Here is a 27,075-nt window from a genome sequence, read left to right on the forward strand (position 1 = left end):
ATTGAATCCTAGCAAAAGCTTCCTTAGTCTTCAGAAGAAAACCAAACAATTTGGAAATATTGAGTAATGTATTGAAATATGGAGCAGCACTGAAACATTGTAGTCCTTTAAAAAAAAAAATCAAGCATTAAATATGTAATTCCTCTTCCAAATATAAAACAATTGAAAGAAAAAAAAAACACTTGCTGCCACGTTTTATAACACTCATAGGAAAAAGATAAGCCTTTGTTAAACAGTATCTCAATACTATCATCTTTCTTTGCTGATTCGGCTTTTTGTCCCCTTAATGGAATTCAGACTTTTAGAAAGTTATCAAGCACACAAGATGAAGATGTACTTAAAATGAATGCAATGTGCTCCAGTGGCTACATACAGTACCAGTTGAAAGAAAAGAAAAAAACTAGTCTGCAATAAATAACAAACAGTGAACTTAAAATAACTCCTTTATATTCAACACAGTTTCAAATGTAGACATGCAACCATTATGAAGTTCAATAAAAGTACAGTAAATCTGGCATGAATGTAAAAATCACATTGGCACAGTGTGTTTCTTCTTTCTCTTTCTCTTTTTTTTCTTTGCCAACCCTCCGTTGGTTGACTGTGAAGCTTTGATAAGACCCCTGTCTCCTGCCAACATTTCCTCTTCTTCTGCCATGTCTTCATCATCATCCATGTTGAGATCAGCCATGGCATCAGCAGCTGTGTCTTCTGGCAAATCTTCATCATCACCAGCACACTCAGCAGCAAGAGGGGCTGGCATCCTGGATAGAAAGTGTCTCCTGACTAGTAAAAAAAAGTATGAAGTTGTTTTTATTTTATTTTCAAAAATGAGTACAACTATTTAATAATTCACACAAAAGTAAAAACATTTTTATAAAAATCAAATTTAACAAAATTTTTATGACAGGAAATAGACAATTATTAAATCTATTAACCTCAACCCATTAATGTCTCCTAATCTAAATGTCCATTAAAAACTTTAATAAATTAAAGAAATGTCTACTCCAATATTATACATTTAACCTTAATCAGGTACAATCCAAGCCATATTTGTAATATTGTAATTTTAGTTTTCATCAAATAAAATTAGGCCCTATGTTAAAATCATGTCAATACCAATACAACACTGTTACACTACACCATCGATGGAGAAAAAGTGACCAAGACTGATAGCTGTATCCAACTTTTCAGGTCTGCTAATTTGACTTCTGCTTTATCAAATCATTCAATATCCTGTTTGTTTTATATTGTTCTTTAAAAGAAGTTTAGATTTTGTCAACTTGTTTCATTTAAGTATTTAACCCACACAAATAGTAGTAATATTTTTATCACTCTATCTTATAAACTGTTCATAGTATGCACTAGAGCATGGCTGTAATCTCCTTTATATAGTCTTAGTTTGAAAGCTGGAGAAAAATTAGCTTTTTTTCATGCAGCGTTAGAAAAAGTCAAAAGCAATATATATTTTTTTTTCATAATTAGAATTTCAGTGTATCAGACTTCACAGATCTAAATAGCACCAGAATAATTACAACACATATATATATATATATATATATATATAAATATATGTAGAGAGAGAGATGTATGATCTTGAGAAACTGTTACAGAAAATGCATTCCACTAGGCATGTCAATTTGTATCCCAAACTCTAGGTATTAATAACAGAAAATTGATGAAAAAGTTAGTAACAAATACCTGCAGCACTCTCTCGTATATCCCATACTTTAAAGTCTTTATTCCCACCAATAGCAAAAACAAAAGGATGATCAGGATTACAGGAGACACAATGAAGAATGTCCTAAAATAATAATAATAATAAATAAATATATAGCGAGTATCTTTGTAATATAACCACAAAAGGAAAACAGTAACACAAAGTGGGCATTATTTCCAAGGGAGAGAAGAATTAGTGAGCAGACACAATATTTTCTCATGTCATTACCATTTTCAAATTCCTGCTAAGAATCAATGAAGGTTTACTGTCCTGAATGTCCCACACTTTGAGATATTTGTCTGGTGATGTGGTCACTAAAAGGCCTGGTATCTGGGAGCTTAAACTGATACCTGAAATGTAGGTGCAGTATGCACATTAATTGTAATTTGGCAAAAAAACACACCAAAGTATGCTTTTTTAACATGACAATTAATAGGCTTCATGAAGCCACATCAACTACTAATAGGTAGACTGATATTTGTATATGGACAATTCTTGCCTTTTGATTACTACAATGCATTTTTTAACACTGCAATTTTTAAAACATTCAGAAGTGAAAAATATATTTAAACCTCATCTTAATTTTTTTAAAGGACCTATGCAAATGGTACATTTACTGAAGAAAAAAAAAGAAACTTTGATCTAGGAATACCTGTAACCCCCTGCTCATGTGCTGACAAAGTGAATAAAGGCTTCTCTTGTCTTACATCTACTTCATAAAGCATCCCTTTCTCTGTACTAGCCTAGAAGACAGGAATACATTCAAAATGGATGGCAATGACATTTTCTAAAAAATGTTACTATGCTGATAAAACAAAAGTCTAGGGCAAGTGTTTCTAATTTCTCAAAAGCTATATTTTGTTATAACACACACAGGTGTACAAAATGGAGAATGCTAAGCACTCAAATAATTTTGAAAACAGGATTGATGAGAGAAATCAGAGCTGGTCTTTACCTTTTGAAAAAGGCAGAAACTTATGGAACAGATAATAGACACTGTTACATCTTTATGAACCAAATGAAGAACAGAAATAAAGTCAAGAAGTGTGCCTGGTCAAGCATGACATGAGCCATGTGTACCTTCTACTTTTCATTAGGAAAGTATTGTAGCTTGCTTAAGAATATGCAATGAACTTCAGTGATTCCATATAACCCTGATAGGCAAGTTCAATTTATATTGTTATATACAAAGTGATTTTTTTTTATAGAATTAACAAATAAAATTTATTAAGAGATTTTTTTTTTAATTAGATAGTAAAACATGATTAATTTGTTAGGCCAGAGATTCTGTTAAGAAAACAACACATTCATTGATTCTTTCAAACAAGGCATCAACAAGTATAATTTACTTTTATACAAATGTTAAAATTATTTTGTTTTATTACAAAACAAAAACTTACCAAGAAATGAAAAGGAGACAAATGATTCCATAATGCTCTTTCAATTTCACCATCAAACTTCCATTTTTTAACACTGTCCAGAGGACTTCGACAATCTGTCACGGCAGCATAACTGCACAATAATTAAGTATCATGGATCATTATCAATTTTCACCTTACATCTACGTTTAGGGATAAAATAGACTTATTTTTATATAAATTCCTATAATTAGACAGACATTCAATGTTAAAAAAGCAAAGTCATACTTGTCGAAAGAACCCGTTAAAAGTAATTGCTGCTCAACTGGATGCCACGTAACACATTGAACCTAAATATAAAAGGATGGAAAGTAATTACCTATATTGTTCAAATTCCAACAAGTGACAACTCACACACAAATACATATTAACCTGTGCTGAGAAATTAGTTAAACTCTTCTGTTACATAGATAATTGTGGAATTTAATGACAGCCAAATGAATAATCAAGTTTAAATAAAAAATGAACAAATGGAAACATAACTTGTCAATTTGTACGATGCAATATGGCAAAGCAGACTTTATAATTGACCCTACCAGCCCTCAGTCCAAATATCTAACTTTCCCCCATTCCTGAGCTCCCAAGAGGCAAGACCCAATTTTTCTCATCTTTCTAGCTCTAGATCTAATTAAGTTCAATCTTTCTCTTTTCAATCGAGCTGTCACTGTCAATAAAAGAAAAAACATTTTTTTTTAACAAAATTTTGACTTTTTAAGTCTAAATTAACTAAAATATCAATTAATTTTAGGGTTATTACAAGCCGGATGCATGCCTCAGATTTTATTGCGAAGTTTCTAAAAAATTTCTTTTACATAAATCCATTTATGTTAAAACATGCTGCGATGAAATGGGGACAGCCATTTTAAATGGTTAATATAAAAGTTTCACCACAATTAGTTTTTTATTTTTAAATACAGACACTATTGTTCTACATCTGCATAGAGTAAAAAAAAATCCTGTTTTAAAGGGTTCACGAATTTAGGCAGTCTAAAGAATTCCCACAAAAGCGGGTTCTCAGGCTAGGGATGAACCATAATGTCTCTAGAGCTTGCTGACACTGTGTTGAGCTGAAGAAGTGTTTACCTCTTTTTCATGATGCTTCAAAGTGGAGACAACTTTCCCTTCTGCTAAGTCCCATAAACAAACTGTTCTATCAGCTGAGGCACTGGCTAAAACATTTCTGAAAATTATAGTCATAATATAAATTCAAACAAGGAGTTTTCTGGAAGATGCTTAGATAGCAAGACATTTTAACATCCAAGTAAATGAAAGATGCATTACCTAACATTTCTATTCCAAGAAAGATCAAGAACTGAACTGCTATGACCATCAGTCAGGTTATCTTTCTGAAGAAAAAAAAAAAAAAAAAATTTAAAAAGAAAATTTTATTTACAATACTATTAAAAAAGTGGTGCTTACTTATTTATCAACAATTTTTCAAATGATATTATACAAATATTCGAAAAAGAAATGGTCATATATAGTTCCTAGTTCACCTTCTTCATTTCCTTCTTTTTGCTGAGTTTCTTCTTGCCTTTCAACACACAAACTGGTTCCAAGGAGTCCACAACATCCAAGTCCCAGATGCCAATGTCAGGTTCCATTGTTCCCAGTGCAATGAAGTTTCCTAGATTTAGAAAGTCAAGATTGTGGTACATTTTGTATACCTTGTACTACTCAAATACATTCATTGATTACCTTAAATTTTTTTTTCTCTCCCCCCAACATCCTCCCAAAATAATGTTTTATCAAAATACAGTATTATATTCAGTTAAATCTAGAGTTATTTTAGAGCTTGAACACTTAGCATATTTAATTTTGTCAGTCTGGTTATTCCTCTTGCTTCCACATTTTTTTCCCCAGGATAAGTTGCAATAGAAAACTGGCTAAAAAAGTTCAACAACTTGTAGTTTAAAATGACATTTAAAATAACTAAGTACATTCCTAGACCAAGACTTATAATTTTGTAACAGAAGTTGAGAAGGGGTAATCATTGTATAGGGAAACTTAAATAAAAATATAGATCTTTATTACATTATTATTTAAATTTAAAAAAAAGGATTACATGAACATTTCTATGGGTTTCTTTGGGGATTTAAATCAATTAAAATCAGTTCATTGAAATCAAGTAGTTTAAATAACCTCTATCCTTAATTAAATTAAGAAGTCAAAGCAAAGAATAGAAAAAACTAAATGACAAGTGGAGACCCTACAAATAGCAAAGAGAAAAATTGGAACAAAACAAGAAAGCACATGTAGTCCAAAAACAGTTTACCAGTCTGTAGGATTTCAAATTTAACTTTTATTTTATTTTCTCTTTTTAACAATAGTAAGAACAATGATTTGTAGAGAATCCAAAAAGAGTTGACATCAACGGCCCTTGAAACCCTATACGAAAGGGAAAGATTTTTCTCGAAGCTAAAAATGAGGGATTAGCTCTCTGCCTCAACATCTTTCATTTACAAGATAATCATTTAGACATGTATTTGTGGGCTCACAACTCATTGAGCTAATGAACAGGATTTAGCTGTCTTCATAACTTGTGTTACCTTTACTACCATCAGCAACATCGAAGTCCAACCATTCTGACACAAGTGGAAATGTGGGTAAAATGTAGTCATGGTGAACAAATAAATTATTCAGCTCTTCATTATAAACTGAAAATACAAGAAATAAAATGTATTATCTTTTCTCTTTTGATATAAATTTATTAGATTTAAATGTTTAGCTCCCAACACTATCTTTATAGTTTTTAATTCTAAATAATGAAAAAAAAAGTACAACACAGTATAAAAGAAAAGAAAAAGGTTTCTTTTTGAAACTATGTAAGTCCAATAAAAAACTGATGTTTATTAGTCACGTAAAAGATGCCTGACAGAATATTATGTTATATGTAATGTTGGTTTTTTTAACAATGAGGCAAAGATCTTTAGATACATATATATACTATATTTTTCTTTCATTTATAAAGCCTTTATCATTGATAGCTGTGATGTTAGACAATAAAGGCTTTTTACAATGCCACAGTTAGTGTTGTTAATACTCAGTCATTGGTTTGAAGCATCAAATAACTAGTACAACTAAACCAATATAGGCATATTAATTTTTTATGGAGACCTTCAAATAAACATAAACAAGCTTCTTTTAAAACAAAACTGAATATAAATGTTACTTATAAATTTACACAGATTCAACTGGAAAATAGATATATGTGAAGACATAAGTGAAATGATGTATAAACAAAATATAACCAATCACTAAAAATACAAGTCTTTTCTGTCTTAAGTCTCTTGCTAGTCTTTCCTTCCACAGATTCAACTGGAAAATAGATATATGTGAAGACATAAGTGAAATGATGTATAAACAAAATATAACCAATCACTAAAAATACAAGTCTTTTCTGTCTTAAGTCTCTTGCTAGTCTTTCTTCCACTTTCACACACAGTATTTAAACCTCAATTACGACAGACCATCTCAGTATTTAGTCAGAAACTCTTCAGCCTTCAGATACACCCTACTTTCCTCATTATTACAGCAGTAACAAGCACATACACTTCATAACAAGTGTACATTGAAGGCCTACCCTAAATGCCGATCAACTGGTTCTTTGAAAAAAAAAAACATTTACTTCTTCCACAAGAAAAATTGCCAGACTTACTGTGCACTTCTAGAATTGCAGCTTCTTCTGTGATCCTCCCCAAGACTAGAAGATTGTCAGTAGGTTTCAGAATGAAGTCTTCCTCGTCACTATCAACCTATGAACACAAAAGCATAATGACAACGTGAACTATAGGTGATCAAACTAGTGATCTCCCACTATTAAGACTATTGGATGTAATTCACTAATCTGGACCTAGTGGTGTGTCCAACAGTCTCTATAGATGCCCATGTATTTATTTGGAAAACACAATGACAAGAGACCTTTACATTTTTCAAATGAATTATAAATTCAAGCAAACATATTGCTGTTGATAGAAATCAGATTATTTGCAATCCCAATTCAATCCTAACCCTCCATCTATAATAATAATAATTATAGATCCATTAGATAAAGAGTCAATATGGAGATACATTTAGCGCCTATTATATATATATATATATATATATTTACTTTGTCACTTCCATCTACACTTATTTATGATGAATGAAAATAAACATTAAAAACTAATTACATACATATATATGTATACCAAGATACTTTTGTTGTTTTTTATGGTCTAAATAAAAAAAAGGGGGGATCTGGATTGCAAAAAATAATTGTTTTACAACAACTAAATATTAAATATAATGCTAACAAAAATCCTTTCAATAACTTAAAACTCTAACATATTCTGTAACTGTATTCTTACATCATCTTTTAAGGTGATGTATGGATCTTCCTCATTGGATGCAAATGGTGTTAATCCACCAATGCTGTTGGAAAAATCTGGTGCCGATTCTTCATTATCATAATCTTCCAGCCCATATTTTTTTACAATGTCATCTGCATCTTCACTGTCATCCTGCTTTCTTTTGCGCTTATCTACTTTTCCTGGAGTTGTTTTAATGGCGCCAGCAACTTTTTGGCTTTTTTCAATGGCTGCAGCAACAGCATCTTGCTCATCTTCACTCATGTCATTATCTGATGCATCATCTGCATCAAGTTTACTGAAAATTTAAAACAATTAATTACTAAAAAAAAAATCTAGGTAATTTCTTTTCTTTATATAATATATATCTTATTTCAGTCTATAAGTTCATGTAGCTCAAGCATTTTAACTTAACCTACTTTTGGGATTCTTCAATTATCCGCCTGAGTTCTTCCTTTTCTATGGTGACCTTTGAAAAAAACACACAAATAATAAATATAATAAATAAATAAATTTGTGTATATATTAATGACAAAGATATATACATTTTTTAGTTACAAAAGCAAGTGTAATAAAGACTAACAATGCTACAGATATTATAAATGAGCTGTCAGCTCATTTATTTAGAGGTCATAAGTTCTCTTCCAACTATTATGACCTTAAATATTGATACATATATAATATGCATAATCATGACAAATAAGTTATAACTTAACAATTAGCAATCAAAATAGTCATCTTTGGACAGAGTACTTATAAAATCAGACTGTGCTAATGGCCTTAAAACATCTAGTAAAACATCACTTTTTCTTATATACAGTACATTAATGATCTAAACCAAAAAAATCAAAAGCAGCATATATGCAGATGACCTTGCCTTAATCAGTTCAGAAAAATATGTCGGCTAGAAGACACCCTTGATAAACTTAGTGAGTGTTACAAAGACTGGGGCATAACCATCAGCACACACAAAAAAAAGACAACATATACCACCTTCTCACTATCAACAAAACACCAAATGATGAAATTAACACTAGATAAGGAAGCTCTAGATAAAAATGACAATCCTGCATATCTTGAAGGCACATATGACATGAGACTAACTTGGAAAAAAAAAACACAAAGTAAAGGAATCCCAATATTATCCTATATGAAAACAATTATCCAGCACAGACTGGGGAACGAATAACAACATTCTAAAAAAAGACAAATACATCACAACCACTATAGAATATGGTTCCACACTATGGCGCTTAGCAGCCCAAACCAATTTACAGGAAATAAATAAACAAGATACAAAATATTGGTCTAATGATAATGAAAAGAGCAATAAAGACAACACCCATTAGTGCAATGGAGGAAATCACAGCCCTGGTTTCTTTGGACAAAAGAATACACAAAAAACTCCTGACGCAGTTTACCAAAATGGAAACCTTAGAGAGTCACCAACTCAGATCCAAAATCCAAAAATATGGGCACTCAAAATCAGCTGAAATCTTTAAAATTCAGGAATCTTTGAACTTGAAATATTAGATAATATAACTATTGAATCAACTAAGCAGAACAATACATTCCTCAATGGGACCTAGACTCCCTTCTATAAGAAACAACATCGAAAATGTAACAAAAAATCCTGCCAGCAGTAAACAGAACTCAAGGAATTAGTGAACTCTTTTCTAAAAACCCATTACCCCGACAAATAATGACAATGGGTAAGAGTTTAGACAGATGGATCCTCTCAAAAGCCCAAAACACAAACTTAGGAGCTGGATCTCTAGTTGGAAGCCAAGCTCTTGACCACTCTAAGCTTCATCAGGATTCGAAACCAGGACCCTCTGGTTCGGAAAACAAGTGTTTTACCACTCAGCCCCCATGCCTCCGATTACGTACTGACTTTAAATATTGTGAACTACTCAATCTGTTTTGTTTTTTTTTTAATTTATATATTCCTGCATCTAGTATTGACTAATATTAAAGTTTATTATACTAATTGACTTATTCATGTGACTGTGAACACCCTAGATACATGAATAAGGTGGCAACCACACCTCTCCAACGAACTTGGTTCTGATCAGCTTTCATCATATGCTGCCATGTCATTCCAGTCCTATTACTACACTACAATTACTATTCTACTAGTACTAGATATCTATCTAGATTTACACTATTTGGCTGGCTGCCTGGTCATGTGATATGGGCACTGGACTGTCATTAGGTCCAGGATTCATATCCCCTGTTGTCCTCAGAAGTTTTGGACTAGAATAAAGTATATTACCTTCAAAACTCTGAAGGCAGTGAAAGAACATCCAAAACATGTAAAACATTTTTACAAACATTAACATATGATGATATGATATTAGCCTAAGAGTTAAATAAGAGTGTAGGTTTACCAGAACAATTAACAAATTAGTGTGTATTGATTGAGACTCTTAATTACTATAATAATTAATATAAATATAGATCTAGTAAATATTATTAATATTATATACTAGACTTACTAGACTCTAACTCTAGAACTAAATGTCTAAATTAGTCATGTCCATGAGTTGCAAAATGTAGGTACTTTGATTTTCCAGTTGTGCTAGATTTTGTTTGGTTTCCGGAACTGGTAGTCTACTGGCGTCAGTATATAATAGTAAATAAGTTACAGCATTTTTATTGCAAAATTTTCCTTTTTCTGTCACAATTTTTTTTAAATATATAGGCAAAATTTTCACCACTAAAATTGCTATAAAACTTATGTTCTATTTAACTTAGAAACATAAATGAGGTATCAATAAACTCGGTTCAAAAAGCTCTATCTAACTATATTAGTTTCATTACAATATATTGAATATATTGAGTCTGAAATTTTTATCAAAGTACCTACAAAATGTTTGTGTTGGACTTTTTTAAGAGAATGTCTAGAAGTCTTGTCTATCAATGATTGAGATGAGTATGATTTTAGTCTTATTTAGAACTTAGATCTAATGATTCTAATCCTAATAAAGACTTGTTTAATCCTTATTTGGCTTACTATACTAGGACTTACTAGGTATAGTATACTACTATACTTATACTAGTTTAAGTTATATATTAAAATACTTATTATTACTATCATGTTTATTTGTTATAATTTGCATTCTATTTCTAATGCTTAGTATAAATATCAGATTAAAAATAATTTAAATCAATTTCAATTAGATCTCATCTATATTATATGATAATGATATAATCTAATCTAGAATCTAGATCATCTAGTATAGATCTAGACTCTAGTTAACTCTCGGTCTCTAGTAGTCTAAGTAGTACTACATCTAGTAGATGACTAGATCTATTTGAATGATAATCATCATAATGATAAGATAATCATAATAAATAAAATATAGATCTAAATAAATCTAAAATTAAATTATAAAAATAAATAATAAATCACTCTCAAGTGACTCAAGAGTGACAAGAGAGGAAGAGTCACTGTCAAGTGACAAGTCAGAATCTCAAGACTCTCTGAGCTCTCACTCTCTGAATCTGACTATCTCTGAATCAGTGAATAATAATAATAATAATTATAAATAATCGGATTTAATCCTCAATAATCAAAAAATCATGATGATGCCTTACTTTGTCTGGCTTCTGCTTGGCACACCCCTGTTTGACCCATGCTAGACATGGTACTAAGTTTTTCGACTTTGACATTTTATATTATTATTTAATTGAAATTTCTATATAAATTATTGATACACTGAGTGACTAACATAAACTGTACATGCTGACATGTTTTATTTACTTTGCTTTTAAAGTGCCCTCCCTTTGACGGTCTTAGTTTTTCAAAGTGATTCCCCTTTGTATTTTTTTTTTCTTTTATAATTATTATTCATTTCCATGATTCACCCTTTCTATTTCTTGCGTTATTATATTTTCAACAAGATGGCAATTTCTTCAATTATCATATCTTATATAATACAGGCGTTACTTCAAAAAAGAAGATGATTACGTCCTACGCGTCATGCATATTAACCAATGACCTAAATTCTGCCAAGTCACTGGTTTTCCTGGCTAGCCCAGGCAACCCATTCCATTCTCTAATAGTAGGCTAGTAATAGCACTAGGGAAGAAGGAGCATTTGTACACATTTGTCCTAGTAGCCTATATGGAGCAAGCAGTGTGCTTTTTTATCTTTGTGTCTTTCTGAGTATTTTATTAAATTTTGTATTTGAAGAATATGGTTCAGTGTTTTATGTATAATTGCTACTTTACTTTAAAGTCTTCTATCCTGAAGGCTTTCTAAATTAATCAAGTGATTTTACTAAAGGTATACGTTACTCTAGTCAAATGTGAATATTCCATTGTTATGAATATTACTGCTCTATTTTGTGTCTGTTCCAGTTTCTTAGTGTTTTCTTGAGTTGAGGGGGTCCAAACAGAGGATGCATATTCTATTATTGGCCTAACCAAGGTTAAATAACATTTTAGTTTTATGTTCTTATTTGATGTATAGAAATTTCGTTTATGAATTTCAGTGCTCTAGAGCTATTTTGTGCCGTTCCAGTTTCTTAGTGTTTTCTTGAGTTGAGGGGTCCCAAACAGAAGATGCATATTCTATTATTGGCCTAACCAAGGTTAAATAACATTTTAGTTCTATGTTCTTATTTGATGTATAGAAATTTCGTTTAATAAACACTAATTCTTTGTTTGATTTTTTTGATAGTTTCATCAATATGGGGATTCCATGACAGTTTTTCATTCATTATAGCACCTATAGGTATTTTGCGTTTCTAGTCTGTGTTACCGATAATTAATTTGTTTTCGTTTTTTTTTTTTTTTTGTTACTTTCAATAACTAACATTTTTCTGCATTAAAATTGATTATGTGAATTGAGAGTTTCACAAACCCAGTTGTGACCTTATATTTTTCCATATCTGATGCAAATAAGGTTATCAGATATTTTTGGATCGAAAGCGGGTCACCTGTCGATCATGGCTTTAAAAATATAGGCTTTACCCAGGCCTGCAATGGTGCTTTCTACAATCTGTGCGTCATTACAACAGTGCATTTAAAAAATGAAACATGAAAACTATTTAAATTGGTTCTACATTATCTCCCTTATCTCAATTGTACCGAACCATTTAGCGAGGCTGATGATCTGAATACGCTTTTCATAGGTGCATGAATCTGCTTGTAATGTTTCAGGACAGTGCCATGCATTTTTACCAAGGATTTCTGGAGTTTTGGCTGTCAAATTTGCACTTCACGATTAGAAGACCTTTTAGTGTTTCCACCACTACCTAGCTGTTTTTCTTTCACTGGTCCACAGAGAATAATAATAATGGCAATGTCTTCGATTCGGAAGATTAAGGATGAGTGCAATGTTTTACATGACTACGCAAACCAAGTTGTGACCTGCATATTTTTCCGCATCTCGTGCAGACAAAGCTGTTGTCCGCCGGCGGTCTATTTTAATTTTCGTCTTCTGCACCTATATTCAATAAGGACTTTATTTCTTTGTGTTTCAAATGTATCTCCACTGAAAATAACCCTTCAGCGTTAGTTTCTGGTAGGACAAAACGAATTCGACCATCTTTTGTATTTCTTCATTAAAAAAAAAAAAAAAAAAGAATTCTTATGGAAATGAAAGACAATATCAAACTATCGAACATCGATCATTATCTTCAAGGAATTCTTTGATGAAGCAAATTTTGCCACATTATCATTACTTACTATATGCAAAGGAGAAAGTTTTAACCCGAATTACTTTTCTAATATGTAAGCCGACAGTAAGCCTACTATCCCCTGTATGAACTATTTTTTAGTTCTATTCATCTGAAAGCTATAATGCTGTCCAATCGGGCTCTTCGTCTTCTTTTTTGAGATTTTCGGCATATTGTCGTCTGCCATATGGGACACCATGGGTTATGTTTTTTTTTCCTCCATGGCTTTTTAAAGAGAGGATTTCAGCCTTTCAAGCCATCTATCACATTTTCACATTGATTTCTAATAAAAGGGCGCATTTTAGCAAAGAGGAAAAAAGAAGGTTACAAAGACAGTTTGTGTAGAAACACAAACTGTAAATTGGCCCCCGAAGTGGTCCACCCAGGCAGGTAAAAAGGCAGGTTTCAATGTTATCAGAATTAAATTCTATCTAAGACAAATGACAGAAAATAATGGATTTAAAAAAGTTTAACAGATCTCGTATGGTGGTCCAGCAGACCAAAGGATAGGTGAATGTGAAGTTAGATGTGAATCTGGCCTAACTGATGTCTTATAATGAATATATCTAATTGATCTTATTGTTTTGTAAAGGGCCAATCTCTTATTCCTCAAGAATAAAATATTTCCGTATAAGAGAATAAATATTCAAGCGATAATATGAAAAACGACTTGTTAATTGTTGTTTTAAATTATGTCTGACTTATAAGCATACTAAGTAAAATTTTTCTCTTTGAAAAAATAATAACATTTTTTGTGTGTAGATATAGTAGGCTACTTAGTTTAACAAAACTTACATAACTTAAGAAAAGCATGTTGCCCCACCTCCGATATGTGGGCATAATCAAAGAGACCTGAAAGCAGTGGACATCAATATCAAGACATGGCATTAGACCACACTTTGGGGAGAGAGATGGTCTTCAGAGGGGAACAAAGAAATGTTGAAAAAAAAAACAACATTGGCCTCGGCTCTGAAAGAAGACAAACGAAAAATGTCTGGTTTCTCTACAACCGAAATAAATGCCACCTTTGCATCTGGAAGGGAATATCTTTCCAAGAGCGTAGCCAAGAGAGGTTACAAATTTCTACAAGTGGCTGGGCTCCATTAATTCAATATACGAAAAAAAGCTAATTACACACTCAAAAATCTATGAGTGTAGCCAAGAGGCGTTTTGAATTTAATACCCTCTTCAGCGGGATTTGAAGCTAAAAAATACCTCTTCAATATAAAAAAAAAAGCGAATTGCACACTCAAAAATCTATGAGCGTAGCCAAAGGGGTTATAGTTTAACCCCCCCCCCCTTTATGAGGGGTTTGATGCTAAAAAAATACCTGTTCAATATATTAAAAAAAAAAGCAAATTACACATTCAAAATTCTATGAGCGTAGCTTTTTTTTTTAATGAACCCTTGAATTCCAGAGACTTAGGCAAATAACCATGGTGTCTATGTATACTTAAAATATTTTGAGAAACATGGTACATGTAGGCCTATATGATGTATTATATTTTTACTTATTATTAGCAAGTGTTTGGTATGTAGAGCTGGAGATACCTTACAGTCATTAAATAAACCAATGTTAATGTCAACAAATAATTGCATCAGTTTTTAGTCTATCATCGTTTCATTTTGTTTTTAATTTTAAAGTAATATCTTAAAAAAAACTTTTTGAAAATAAAAGTGTGCCTCTTAATAAACACACATAGGCTACACAAGCCAAAATGTTTATTAAAGAAAATGATGTGAAAAACAAACACACATTTACATTTAGTAGCCTACGTGAAAAATATGTCTTAACACAAACACTCATGCAAAACATAGATATGAATAATTCTTTTAAAAGAAATAATACAATAAACGTACATAATGTAACAAAGCGTCCCGTCGACAAAACGGCTCGGGCCAAAACGTCCTTCGCGCCAAAACGGCGGCGCCAAAACGTCCTGCTTCGTCTATTCCATTCGGACCCAAACTCTAATGTCATATAATAGGCATCCAACTCTAGTTCTACTTGTCCTAAAAATTAATGTGTTAAGTTTGGTAATGTATCGATAACTGAACGCATGCACACAGTAAACTCTATATCTTTATAAGAAATGTAAGCGTTATATGTTGCTTTGTAATGGCTAAGTATGTAGGGGCCCTTCAAGGATGAAGCCTACTACGGGTGTTGGCTAGTAGCCTACATTAGGCCCTATTTCGGAAAATGTGATAGATAAAATGAGCTTTATACTGTAAGAGTCTGTTAAAGTTGTTTTTTAAACACGACGCTCAGATGGTTCCTTTTGCAACAAAATGCTGCTATAAACCTTTCAAAAATTTAATACTTTCTATAGTGACATTCGTGAGGCCCTTTGGGTGGCCTGACCGGCCCACCGGGCATTTGCCCGAATCCCCATATAGCCAGTCCGCCCCTGGTATAGGGCCTACAGACGTTACTTCAAAAAATAAGATGACAACATCCTACGCGTCATGCATGACCTAAATTCTGCCAGGTCACTGGTTTTCCTGGCTAGCTCTGGCAACTTTAATAGCTCTAGGGAAGAAGGAGCATTTGTACAAATTTGTCCTAACATATGGAACGAGAAATGTCATTTTGATGTCCTGCTGTCATCCTCTATTTATATATATAGAATATTTAATAGGGTACTTAACAGACGCGCTAGACACTAATGTGTGTAAATATAATAATAATAAGGATTGTATTTGAGTCAGACGATTAATGAGGAGTGTAGCTGCGACCTACATATTTTGCCACAACTAACGCAGACATTCCTCTGACAGCTTGCCACAGTGGGTTACTTGGCAAGTGAAACCATCATAAAGGTTCGTGATTATGGTTATTATTTTATTGGGGATCCCATAATGTCTCATTACAGTCCATATAGATTCTCTGTCGATACTATCAAAAGCTTTTTCAAAGTCGACAAAAGTTGCATAGAGAGGAGATTGCTATTCGACAACTTGTTCTACAATTATTCCGAGTGTAGCTATTTGGTCAGCACAAGATCTCCCTTTTCTGAATCCGGCCTGTTCTTCTCTTAGGTGTTCATCACATGCACCCTTTATTCTGTTTAGTAGGATTCTGCTGAAAATCTTGGATTCTCAGACAATAGACCAAGTAGAAAATTTTTATATACCTTGGGAGTGGTGAGTATATCAGGTGGAACAGATGAAGACATTAAACGCCGTATAAATCTAGCGCGTCAGACATTTACACAGCTAAAACCAACCTGGAAATCTCCTCACATCTCAAACAAGACTAAACTAAGAATCTTTAACTCTAATGTCAAGGCTGTCTTACTGTATGGTTCTGAAACATGGAGAACAACTGAAGCCACAACAAAAAAATACAGACCTTCATCAACAGATGCTTGAGAAATATCCTAAAAATACACTGGTATGACAAAGTAGAAATCCCCAAACTGTAGGAGATGAGTGGACAGAAAAATATAGAAGTGCAGATCTTAGAGAGGAAGTGGAGAAGGATTGGTCACACCCTTAGAAAAGATACCAGCAACAGAGCTAGACAGGCCTTAGAGTGGAACCCCCAGGGAACAAGACGCAGAGGAAGACCAAAAAGAACATGGCGACCAGTGTACTTGAAGAAGCAGAGAAGACCGGGAAGAGCTGGGAAACCATCAAAAAGCTAGCAAGAGACCTTGGAGAGTGGCGTGTTTTTTGTCGAGGCCCTATGTTCCACGAGGAACTCAAAGGAGTGATGATGATGAACGCAGACATAGGTAGGCCTATAGGGGCTATAGGGTTAATAAACGTTCCATCTTTAAGAAAAGACGCTAGATCTAGATGTAGGCTATTACCTTCCCAATCTAGTAAGCAATTCAAAATAATTTATGATTATTTTAAACATATTTTTTTATACAAAGAATTTGCATGCATCTATTTGTTTTTAACTTTTCGGGTGTTCCTTCAGAATTGAAGATTATAACATCCTAGACCAAACTTCCCACAAGACGGCCGTGGGGGGGGGGGGGGGCGGCAGGCAGGGTTCGAACTTAGGAACATTGTAGTGACGGTCCAGAGCGCAACGCTAAAACAAATTTTAGCTAACCGTTCATTCTAACTCAGCCTATTGTGGATATTGAGAGCCTGACTGAAAACATTGACAAGGTATAGAAAAAATCTTTAAAAAGCATCTCATACTATTACCGACTAGATAATATAAATCCCCTGTTAGACTCGATCAATGTATTTCTACATAACTTTCTGGACTTGAGCTAACTTTTATATGGTTCTCTATACATTCAATATATCTTACCAACAAAAAAATACTTTGGTTTTACTCATTGCTACTAACTCGAAGAATACAACAATAGCATGACGCAACATAAGGCACTCGGAACGAGTCTACATTTCGTGATGCTGCTTGAACCATCCGGTTGTGACCATTCTATTACACTCGACACGTTTGTTACTGCTGTGGGCGAGACGAAACATTGAAGGAGAAAATACGTACTCGTGTGCCTAGCAATGTGGGGTCGGGGCGAAGTGGGGGTGGTGCTATTTTCGTCTCCAGAGCGTTGCGGTACGACCAAAGAGGGGTTTTCCCGTTTTCCCCCAACTTCAACGTATCGTTAAATCGATCGCTATGTTGCCATCAGCTGATCGGGGGGTCACATTCTACTCAAACCTCGCGCTTCTTGGAACGCTGCAGCATCAGGTAATTCACCGTCAAATGAGAACTCCGACCTAGAAAATTAAAAGGGTCGACTTCTTTGGACCAAAGGATTTATTAGTGAACTTTGTTGATCTTTAAATATTTCGCGCCATTTCCAAACTAATTTGAATGATTAAACTTTTTTTTTCAATGCATTAGACTCACTATCAAGATAACAGTAGGCCTATATTTCCAATAATAGACACGTTACGTTTATAAATCAATATATAATGTTTTATCTAGGAGTTTTCTTGAAAAAAAATATTAAGGTTTCTTTAAAACATATTCGACACTAATAGGCCCATGTTTACAATTTTAATAGACTTAAAGATCTATTTAATATTGAAGTACAAAGCATTGATCTGTTTGTAGAAGACTTTTTTTTCAGTTGGTATTACAATTTCTTTAAATAGTTAATTACCATGTCCATAGTATTTAGGATGGGATAAGCTAGAAAATGGTAGCCCATAAATAGACTCGAGATTTATACAAATTAAATGGAGCTAGATTATAACATTTAAAAATTCAGTCGACTATGCTTACAATCACTATGATGTTTTTTTTAAACAATATGAATGCGAACTTACAAAGACGTGTGTATAAATTGTTAAATACCTGTAATTTCTTTAGTCAGTAAGCATTTTATTAAAGGACTTCAATAATAAGTGGGGGATAAAAAAGGGGAGGGGAAGGGGGTCACAAACACGAATGCAAGAGTTGCGGTCCTTAACATTATGAGGTCACGAGTCAATGCACAATGAAATTTCTCCGTATGCGTTCAAATTCGATATCATTAAGAAATTCATCATATAATTTAACACATTGATAAATATAGTAAACATCTGTGCACAGACTATGTAATTATTGTAGGTTTTATATGCAATAATCAAAAGAGCTGATGCGCGCCTTGCTATGAAGGACGCATGGGCTCCGCCATTTTGACGCTATTATCCAGCATATTGATCAATTGCTTCAACCCCTCTAGGATTTATTTCTCACTGGCATGATCATTATGTGTTTTTGTTGTGGTTTTTTGATAAATTTTCAATGCATAGACCAAAATGTGAGTGCTGGACACGGCCTAAAGGCCGATATATTATTCGATAATTTTTTTCAACTCTGTGAATTTGTTGATGTAAGGCCCTGAAACCGGCTGATGACGCTTTTTTCTTGGTCGTGTATGTATGCAGAGAACAGAAAGCGGTCACTCTTCTGTGAGCCGGGATTCTCTGCCTGAGTGGAATTCCCCCCAAAATAACGCGCTTTTGCTAATCTGACAGCGTTTTAGTTGCAAATATTGATGTCGCGTTAGTGTTATACACTTGGCGCACCTATTAAAGAGTTGGATATATTGTTGGAAATTTAAATTTCAGTACTGGGCTAAACAAAAATGGCTAACCATTTGAACAAAGAGGAACTTGACAACCTTTCATGTGAATATGAAAAACAACGTCAGAGTTTTATAGCAGACTTAAAACGTTTTAATGCTAATCGAGGGTAAGTAAAGTTACTTTTAGATATGTAGATGATACTAGGTCTAAGAGTCTAGATCTATAAGATCTAGAATCTAATCTAGATTATGTAAGTAGAATCTAGATCTATTACTAAAAAGTGACTTTAAAAGTCTCTAGACTCTTCAAAGATGATCTAATCTAGTCTAGGCCTAGGTCTAGTAACTAGATCTAGTTACTAGTAGACTAGATCTATTCTATTCTAAGATTACCATTTTATAGTTTAGACTTTAGACATTAGATTTAGATCATCTACTCAAAGTCAAGTGATCTAGAGTTAGATCTACTCTAGAGATCTAAGAATTAGCCTAGACTCTAGGCACTCTAGGACTAGATTCTAGTTAGAGTCTCTCTAGTGACTCTAGAGACTAGTCTAGAGATGTCTAAAACTACAATTAGATCTACATTGACTAGATTGACTAGATCTAGATACAATTAATTCAATTATTTACAATAGTAATAGACTTTAATACCAACTAGTCAGTCTAGATTAGATCTAGAATAGATCTATCTAGAAGAGTAGTTTATTCATTCTGAACATTACATGAATTCGAACACTCGCTGTTTTTGTGGTCATTACATCTTTTGATATTTAATATGAAACTAGTGCGCTGAATAATATGCTTGTCCATTTTTCAATGATTCTGACCCAATTTCCTTCCATTTAGCTGTCTTTTTAAGTAAGAAAAAAACGAATTTCTAGCTGTCTTTTTAAGTAAGAAAAAACGAATTTCAAATATGTAAGTCAGGTTGTTGTTTTTTCTTATGTTACCAGGATGACTTTACCTCTTCCTATGGTTAAAACTATATATATCTTTTGGTTGGCCAAGTCTATGCTAATGAGCCCTACAATATTTATTCTGTTTTTGGAGCTGATTTATTTGATTCATAAGCCAAGTTGTTTGATTCCATAAAAAAAAAATTAATAGGGTGTTTGTATTAAATTACGATTTTCTTACCAAAATTTATTTCAAACAGCCAGTTTTGGACATCAATGTTAATGATCTTATATTATAATTGTTTGTTTGTTGTTGTTTTTTTTTTTATGGAGAATAAATGGGCAAATGTTTGGAGTGAACTTGATGCATTGAATGAAGTTAAATGCCTAGATCTAGACCTAGTAGATAAATCTAGATTTATATAGAGAGAATATTGAGGATTCAGCTATTTAGGCAAGAATGGCCATCCTAGCCTGTACTATACTACAAAATTAGAAATTTATTAGATTTTTATTAGAAATTTATTAAATGAATAAACAAAAAACACAAACATTCAACACACATCTAATCATGTAAACATAAATAAGTCTAAAAGTGGTGTAGAAGTCACTATCCCAGTGACCTAATTTTGGTAGAATTTAAGTGTGTTCATATTTTTATTTTTTGTGTTTGTATTTATACATAATTTGAAAACATCTTAATGATTTCATGTGAGGGGCTATGCCTGGTGATCTTAAAATTTACTTAATATTAATTTAGAATAAAAATCTGAGTTTAATGATGCCAAAATATAGAGTCTAGACTGTTTGAAATAAATTATGGTGTTTAGAATCAAATAATGTGTGTGTCAAAATTGTTTGAATTAAATGAAAACACATGGCCTCTTTGACCTTAAAAAAATAACAAATAAAGGTTAGGGATACAAATATAAGTAGTCATTCTTATTCTCCTTAAACTAAAGAAGATTTTGATACTTCATTTTCTTTTCTATGTCAAACCATTATCAAATAATGCGCTGTCAAACTTTGAATTTTTGGCCTATAGGTGTTCGAATAGCATAAACTACTCTATATACTATATTACTATATTTACTATAAAACTATGACTATAATACTAGACCCCTCTCTATACTAATTACTAATAAATAGAATAAATCTATCTAGAGTCTAGTTCTAGTCTAGTGATTACTGTTTAACTAGTGAGGCTAGTCTAGGTAGAATATCTAGATCTAGACTCAAGATAGATCTAGTTCTAGATGTACAATCTGAAATGGAATGCTGGAGTGGCATCCCATTGGATAACTTCTTTTAATAGAGAGTAAAGGTTAAATTTAAACTAAATCTAGAACCTAGATCACTAGTAGGTCTAGCCTGTGACTAGACATTAGCTAGAGAGTGGAGATGCACTAGAGTCTAGATTGCTCTAGATTCTTTATCTACTCATAGAAATATAGATTCTAGACTCGCTAAAGACTTGTCTTTAGTTGTCTTAGTGACTAGATCTAATAAATTTATCATCTAGATTTGTTGGTGTGTTAGGCTCACTAATATCTAACTAATAGTAATAGCTTTAGTTCTATTCTATTTGTCTAAATTTAACTTAAATATCTTTTATAGATTATAAATAGCCTTAAATAGGCCTTGAATAGTTACAGAATCATTCTAGTTCTAGAAAAAAAATGAAAATGGTGTGGCATAACTGTTCTTAGACTTTTGATCATGATGTGGTTATCCACCAATTTGTGTGTTTCAGACCATATATACTAAAATACTTAAAAAGATTTCTAAACTTCAAATATTGTTTTAAGATTTATCAAGCAAACTTAAATTTCTCCATATAGAATCTATATTTAATCCATGTAAAAGAAATGCACTATTTTGCGGATCACAATATTAATGTTATTTACTCAGAAATATATATAGTAGTCGTAGTTAATAAGCAAGCTGAAAATAGGTTCTGATTTTAGATTTTAATCTGTGCTAGGCTACAAGCAAGTTCTACATCTTATTATCTTATTAGGAGTAATGCATTAAAAGTTGTAAGAAAAGGAAAACACTTCTTATAACTAGGCTTTTTAAAACTAGATTAACAGTATAACTTAATATCATCACATTTTTATACACAGCAAATACACTTAAGTAGTTCTAAGTAGCAGTATTAAAACTATTTACAGTATATAGGTCAATCTCAAAACAATGGCACTAAGGGGGTCTTTCCACTCAGTGATTATTTGCTATTCAAATCTTTAGCTAAAGTAGATATATATTATTAAGATGTTTTTTAAGTCTGCTTTCCTTTTTCACTATACAACACTTCCCAGAAGGCTTAGAGTAAAAACCTTACCTTCTAAACACTACAGACTCAAACTACAAGCCTGCACTTTTCCCTAGATATTAATCTAGCATTTATAGTAAAGTGGGGGCAGATTAAAGAATAAAGGTCATCTGTTTCTGTGACCCACAGTTAACAAGGGTGTTATGTGGCCAACACAACAACAAACAGCCTTTACTACTGTCAGGTACCCTAAAAATCCTGAACTTAAAAATCCCAGTCTTAACTGAGATTTGAACAGGACACCCCTTAGTTTGGAAACCAATCACTTTACCTCTTGTTCACAGTGCCACCCACACTTCCTTAAACTATTTTAAAAGTTCTAAATTTAAAAACATCCAAAAGTCTTAACCTGCATAGTGGTGATACTTGAGGTCACTCAATTTAGTTTACATGGATCTGTTTAATTACTTCTAGTTGGATGAAACTTTAAAAAGAACATTTTCTGATTAGCCTTTTGTCAGTGCCTGTTTCGAACTATTCCCATTTATTAAAATATTTAAAAACAATTTTTCTTTTTTGAAAAAAAAAATCTTGTGAATAAAGTGGATCAATGAAAAGACTTTTCTATTTTAGTCGAAACACTATCATTCCAGCCTTAATGGTTCATTCTTAAGTTATCATTTGAAAGCATACAGGGAAGTAGTGGGAAAACAAATGCTGTTAGCTGTTTAAAAAAAGGCTGTATAATTACTGATGTGAACTTTTTATTTAAATTTATTTATTTTTAATATTTCTAAGAATTGTAACTCAAAATTTAACCATCTACTCAATATTTTTTTTTTAACAAAATCAATATCTCACATTTCATTTATATTTTTTTATGCTAAATCTCTTACAGGTGTTATTTGAAGATTCAGTCTTTAACATCCCTTAGCAATAAATGTAAATAAATATCAATATTAATGTTAATAGCTTAGTCAGGAGGTGGCTGATTTAGTAGTTCAAAATGTTCCATTTGTTTCAAGATGGCTTTAAATTATAAGTTAAGTAGCACCTGGCAACCTATTTTATTATTATTTAAAAAAAAATTCTACTGATTTAAATCTAAGATTAAGTTTTTCTTCATTGGATTAAAAGAATGTTGAACTCCATTTAGACATATTTTGTTTAACTCTTTCTCTCCGCAATTATTTTCCACGTTCCGAAGGAACTATTTATTTGACTTGACTTAATCCTGTGCACTCCCAGGGGAGCATAGGGCCGCAACCACACCTCTCCACCAAACTGGGTTCTGAGCAGCTTTCTTCATTTGCTCCCATGTCATTCCAGTACCCTCAGCTTCACTGATGACTGACCTCTTCCAGGTTTGCTTAGGTCTTCCCACTTTCCTCTTTCCTTGTGGGTTCCAGTCAAGTGCCTGCCTTGCAACATTGGTAGCTGGTTTTCGCAGGGTGTGTCCTATCCAGCTCCATTTTTGTTTTGTGATGTCTTGGGCTCTGGGCTTTTGTCTAGTTCTCTCCTACAAATCCAGAGTAGTTATCTTTTCTGGCCACCTAATTCCAAATATCCGGCGTAGGCATCTGTTAACAAAGGTCTGGAGCTTTTCCATATTTGTTTTAGCGACTCTCCAAGTTTCTGAACCGTATAGAAGATAGACTTAACGTTCGTATTATAGATTCGTATCTTGTTGTGTAGAGATAATGCCTAAGAGCGCCAGATTGTTTGAAGAGTTGAAAAGGCAAACCTAGCTTTATTGATCCGAATTAGTATATCATCATCAGCTCCGCCGTCTTTACTAACTCTACTTCCCAGATATGTGAAGTGGTCCGTATCAAGGATATTCTCTCCCTGTATTATGATTGGGTTCTCTTGTCTGTTGTTGATCCTCGTAACTTCTGTTTTCTTTTTGTTGATTAGAAGTCCAGTCTTTTTCACTATTTCTGAGAGTCTGGTCAGTTTGGTCTGAGCATTTTGTTGTGTATGGGAGAGGAGGCATATGTCATCGACAAAATCCAGGTCCTCTAAATGTTGCGTTAGTGTCCATTGTATGACGCTTTTATTATCTATTTATTTTACTCATATATATTCCACTACCCTGTCATGATTATACTTTAATAACTTTTTTGTTTGTTATCAGAAAATATTTTATTTGGTATACAATTAAAGGAAAATGCACACCCTAAATTGGTTTACTAAATGGGATTTGGCAAGCTTCTAAGAATCCATTAAAAGTTGATGAAGCTTAATTATGTGTTTAAAATGCAGCCTTATTTTCTCCTTACAGTAATATTTATTATGATACTTAAAACATGATGTGTAACTGCATGTCAAAATAAAATTTTTTTTCTCCTGTTGTTTTCTCATATATATATATATATATATATATATATATATATATATATAGGATATATATATATATTGACATATTATATATAGTTCAGAATTATTTTTTTTTCTTCTTTGGATAAGCCTTGAGTCATTGTTTTTTAACTAATTTGTCTAACATTTCAGGCATGCAAAAAAAAACAAAAAAAAAAAACATTATTGTAAATATATCTGGTTGTAAATTAGTACTTAGAAGTTTTTTAGGTATGGCAGATAACTATAAATAGCTTATCTGATACAATATACAGACTATAGGAAGTAGTGATGATGATATGTATTTTAAAATGTTTCTCTTCATTTCTTTATATCACATTCATTTTTCTCCATATATATTGTTTTCTCTTCCTTTATATTTTACCATTGTTTTGTTTAAATAATGTAATCCATATTTTTCAAAATTTAACGAAGAGGAGATTGTATTATGAAATTCTCAAATGGGATTAAGCAAGCTTCTAAGAATATTTGCAAGTAAATAAAATTTTAATTAAAAATTAATTCCAATTTATGTTGTCTAATACCAGAGGCAGCCATTAGGGGGGGGGGATTGTCGCAACTGTCCCCCGCCTTATGGAACCTGCAATGAACAGATTTCTTTGTCACTGTCAGTCAATCGTACAAATATTTGTAGGTCTGATATGACACATGCCCAGGGCCCTGGGCACTGCTATGACTGCCTCTGTCTACTACTTTTTTGTGATTACTTCAGTTTTACTGAATAGGTCACATCTCATGAAAAAATTGTAATAAGAAATCTTTTCTCTTAAACTAATTTCATATGTTTTGATTGCAGCACTCCATTTGATCATATCCCTGAAATCGGAAGTAAAGAAGTTGACTTGTATCACTTATACCAACGTGTAACAGCCCGTGGAGGATGGCAGAAGGTAATTTCTTCAATGACAATCTGTTTCGTTCAACTTTCTTTTTCGCTAAATTCAGTAGTTACCTGACAACTATTTTGCAAACAAACATAACAGATGTTTACTTGGAATGAATTAAACTCACAAACTTCTACATTTGAAGCAGTTGGTGGGTTACTTTTCATTGTACTCATCTGAGCTTTTTTTTTTTTTTTTTTTTAAGCTTATTGTTTTCAGGCAGTCAAAGAGCATTATAAGTCCACTCAAACATTTTTAAAATCTTTTTAAGACCAACATTTTTTTGTTACTTAGATATATATATATATATTATGAATTTGATTCAATCCTAGTTGTAGGATTATTTTAATGTTTCGTATTAAATTTGAATTGCAGGTCAATGTAGATCAGCTATGGGAAGATTTTCAAGAAGAATTTGGTTTACCTAAAGGCTGTGTAAATGCTGCCCAAGCACTGAAAAATATCTATTTTAGGTAATTTAAAAAAAAAAGATTATTTCTTAAATCCTTATTTCCTGAATTATTTTCAGTGCACTTTTGGAAATATTTTCTTTTTTTATTTACTGTCCTTTTTTTTTTTAAATAAAATTTTTATGACAAAAATTAATATATGGTTTGAGATAAAATGAAAAAATATCATACAGACAAATTAACAGGTTGTTAAATATAAATATAACCTCAATCCTAGATGAATTTTTAGATATGCAACAAAACCGGCATGTAGTCAATTCTAATGTGTTTATGTGTAGAGAATGAGTTGGTATATAATGGCCTTACAGTTTGGCTTTTTTAATTTTGTAAATATTAAATATTTCAGTTTTTAGTTTGATCACTTAAATGAATATTTTTTTTAAAAAAGAAGTTCAATCTTAATGTCTTCTTGAACATTGCAGATACCTCAATCTTTATGAGAAAGTCAACTTTCTTGGTGAAGATGCTGATACAAGAAATAATGAAGAAGAAGATGGACCAGCTAGAAAAAAGATTTGTCTTCCCATAGAGACAATTCCTTTGATCTACAATTATAATCAGCACAAATTAACAGGTAATTACTAATAAACCTAACAGCCTTTGTATTTTATGTAATATACTTAGTAGTCTTGATATATGTACTAGTGTGATTTTATCTGACAATTAATAAATTCTTCGCTACTCTTTTGTTTGTTTATTTAGAAGCACAGAGGCAGCAGTATAACTTATCCACAGAATTGTATGAACAAAGTGATTATGAAAAGCTGGAAATGTCACTTCGGTCAGGGCTTCCAAATGAAGTGGATGTAGCATTTAATGTTTGTGTCCTCTTGTCCAAAGAGGGCAAATACTGTATCAAATTGGAGAAATCTTTACATTTACTTAACCTAATCTTTGCTCATATAGGTATTTTTGAAGAAGGTGAGTATGAATCAAGAATAGCTAGAACATAATGATTAGATTAGTATGTTATCAGTCATTACAGAATTAAG

General features: G+C 32.4%; 2 protein-coding genes across 3 annotated transcripts in view; one reads left to right on the forward strand and one right to left on the reverse strand.

Moving 5' to 3' along the window:
* Positions 1-430: 430 nt before the first annotated feature.
* On the reverse strand, positions 431-11,266 carry LOC106076707 (periodic tryptophan protein 1 homolog). Its single transcript, XM_013237518.2, has 14 exons — positions 11,085-11,266; positions 7,904-7,953; positions 7,485-7,782; positions 6,794-6,890; positions 5,685-5,792; positions 4,632-4,762; positions 4,417-4,481; positions 4,219-4,315; positions 3,364-3,425; positions 3,118-3,229; positions 2,370-2,460; positions 1,946-2,067; positions 1,699-1,801; positions 431-783 (listed from the first exon to the last, which is right to left on the reverse strand). The coding sequence occupies exons 1-14, from the start codon at positions 11,157-11,159 to the stop codon at positions 530-532; spliced, it is 1,665 nt and encodes a 554-aa protein (XP_013092972.2). The 5' UTR covers positions 11,160-11,266; the 3' UTR covers positions 431-529.
* A 7,308-nt stretch (positions 11,267-18,574) lies between these two features.
* Positions 18,575-27,075, forward strand: part of LOC106076706 (AT-rich interactive domain-containing protein 2-like) — a 32,399-nt gene continuing 23,898 nt past the window's right edge. For both annotated transcript variants that reach the window (XM_013237516.2, XM_013237517.2), the window contains exons 1-5: positions 18,575-19,343; positions 25,526-25,619; positions 25,989-26,086; positions 26,506-26,657; positions 26,786-27,004. In XM_013237516.2, coding sequence (XP_013092970.2) covers positions 19,237-19,343; positions 25,526-25,619; positions 25,989-26,086; positions 26,506-26,657; positions 26,786-27,004 — 670 coding nt within the window. In that variant the 5' untranslated portion in view covers positions 18,575-19,236. The remainder of the gene's footprint in view (positions 19,344-25,525; positions 25,620-25,988; positions 26,087-26,505; positions 26,658-26,785; positions 27,005-27,075) is intronic.

This window comes from Biomphalaria glabrata, chromosome 6 (genome assembly GCF_947242115.1).
Source record: "Biomphalaria glabrata chromosome 6, xgBioGlab47.1, whole genome shotgun sequence".
Classification (NCBI taxonomy): Eukaryota; Metazoa; Mollusca; class Gastropoda; family Planorbidae; genus Biomphalaria; species Biomphalaria glabrata.

Excerpts from the sequence above, each read along its gene's own strand:
- LOC106076707 (XM_013237518.2), bottom strand. The coding sequence starts at position 11,159 with ATGTCAAAGTCGAAAAACTTAGTACCATGTCTAGCATGGGTCAAACAG. Across the intron at positions 4,482-4,631 it reads AAAAGAAGGAAATGAAGAAG|AAAGATAACCTGACTGATGG; the intron begins GTGAACTAGGAA and ends TTTTTTCTTCAG. Across the intron at positions 784-1,698 it reads TATACGAGAGAGTGCTGCAG|TCAGGAGACACTTTCTATCC; the intron begins GTATTTGTTACT and ends TTTTTTTACTAG.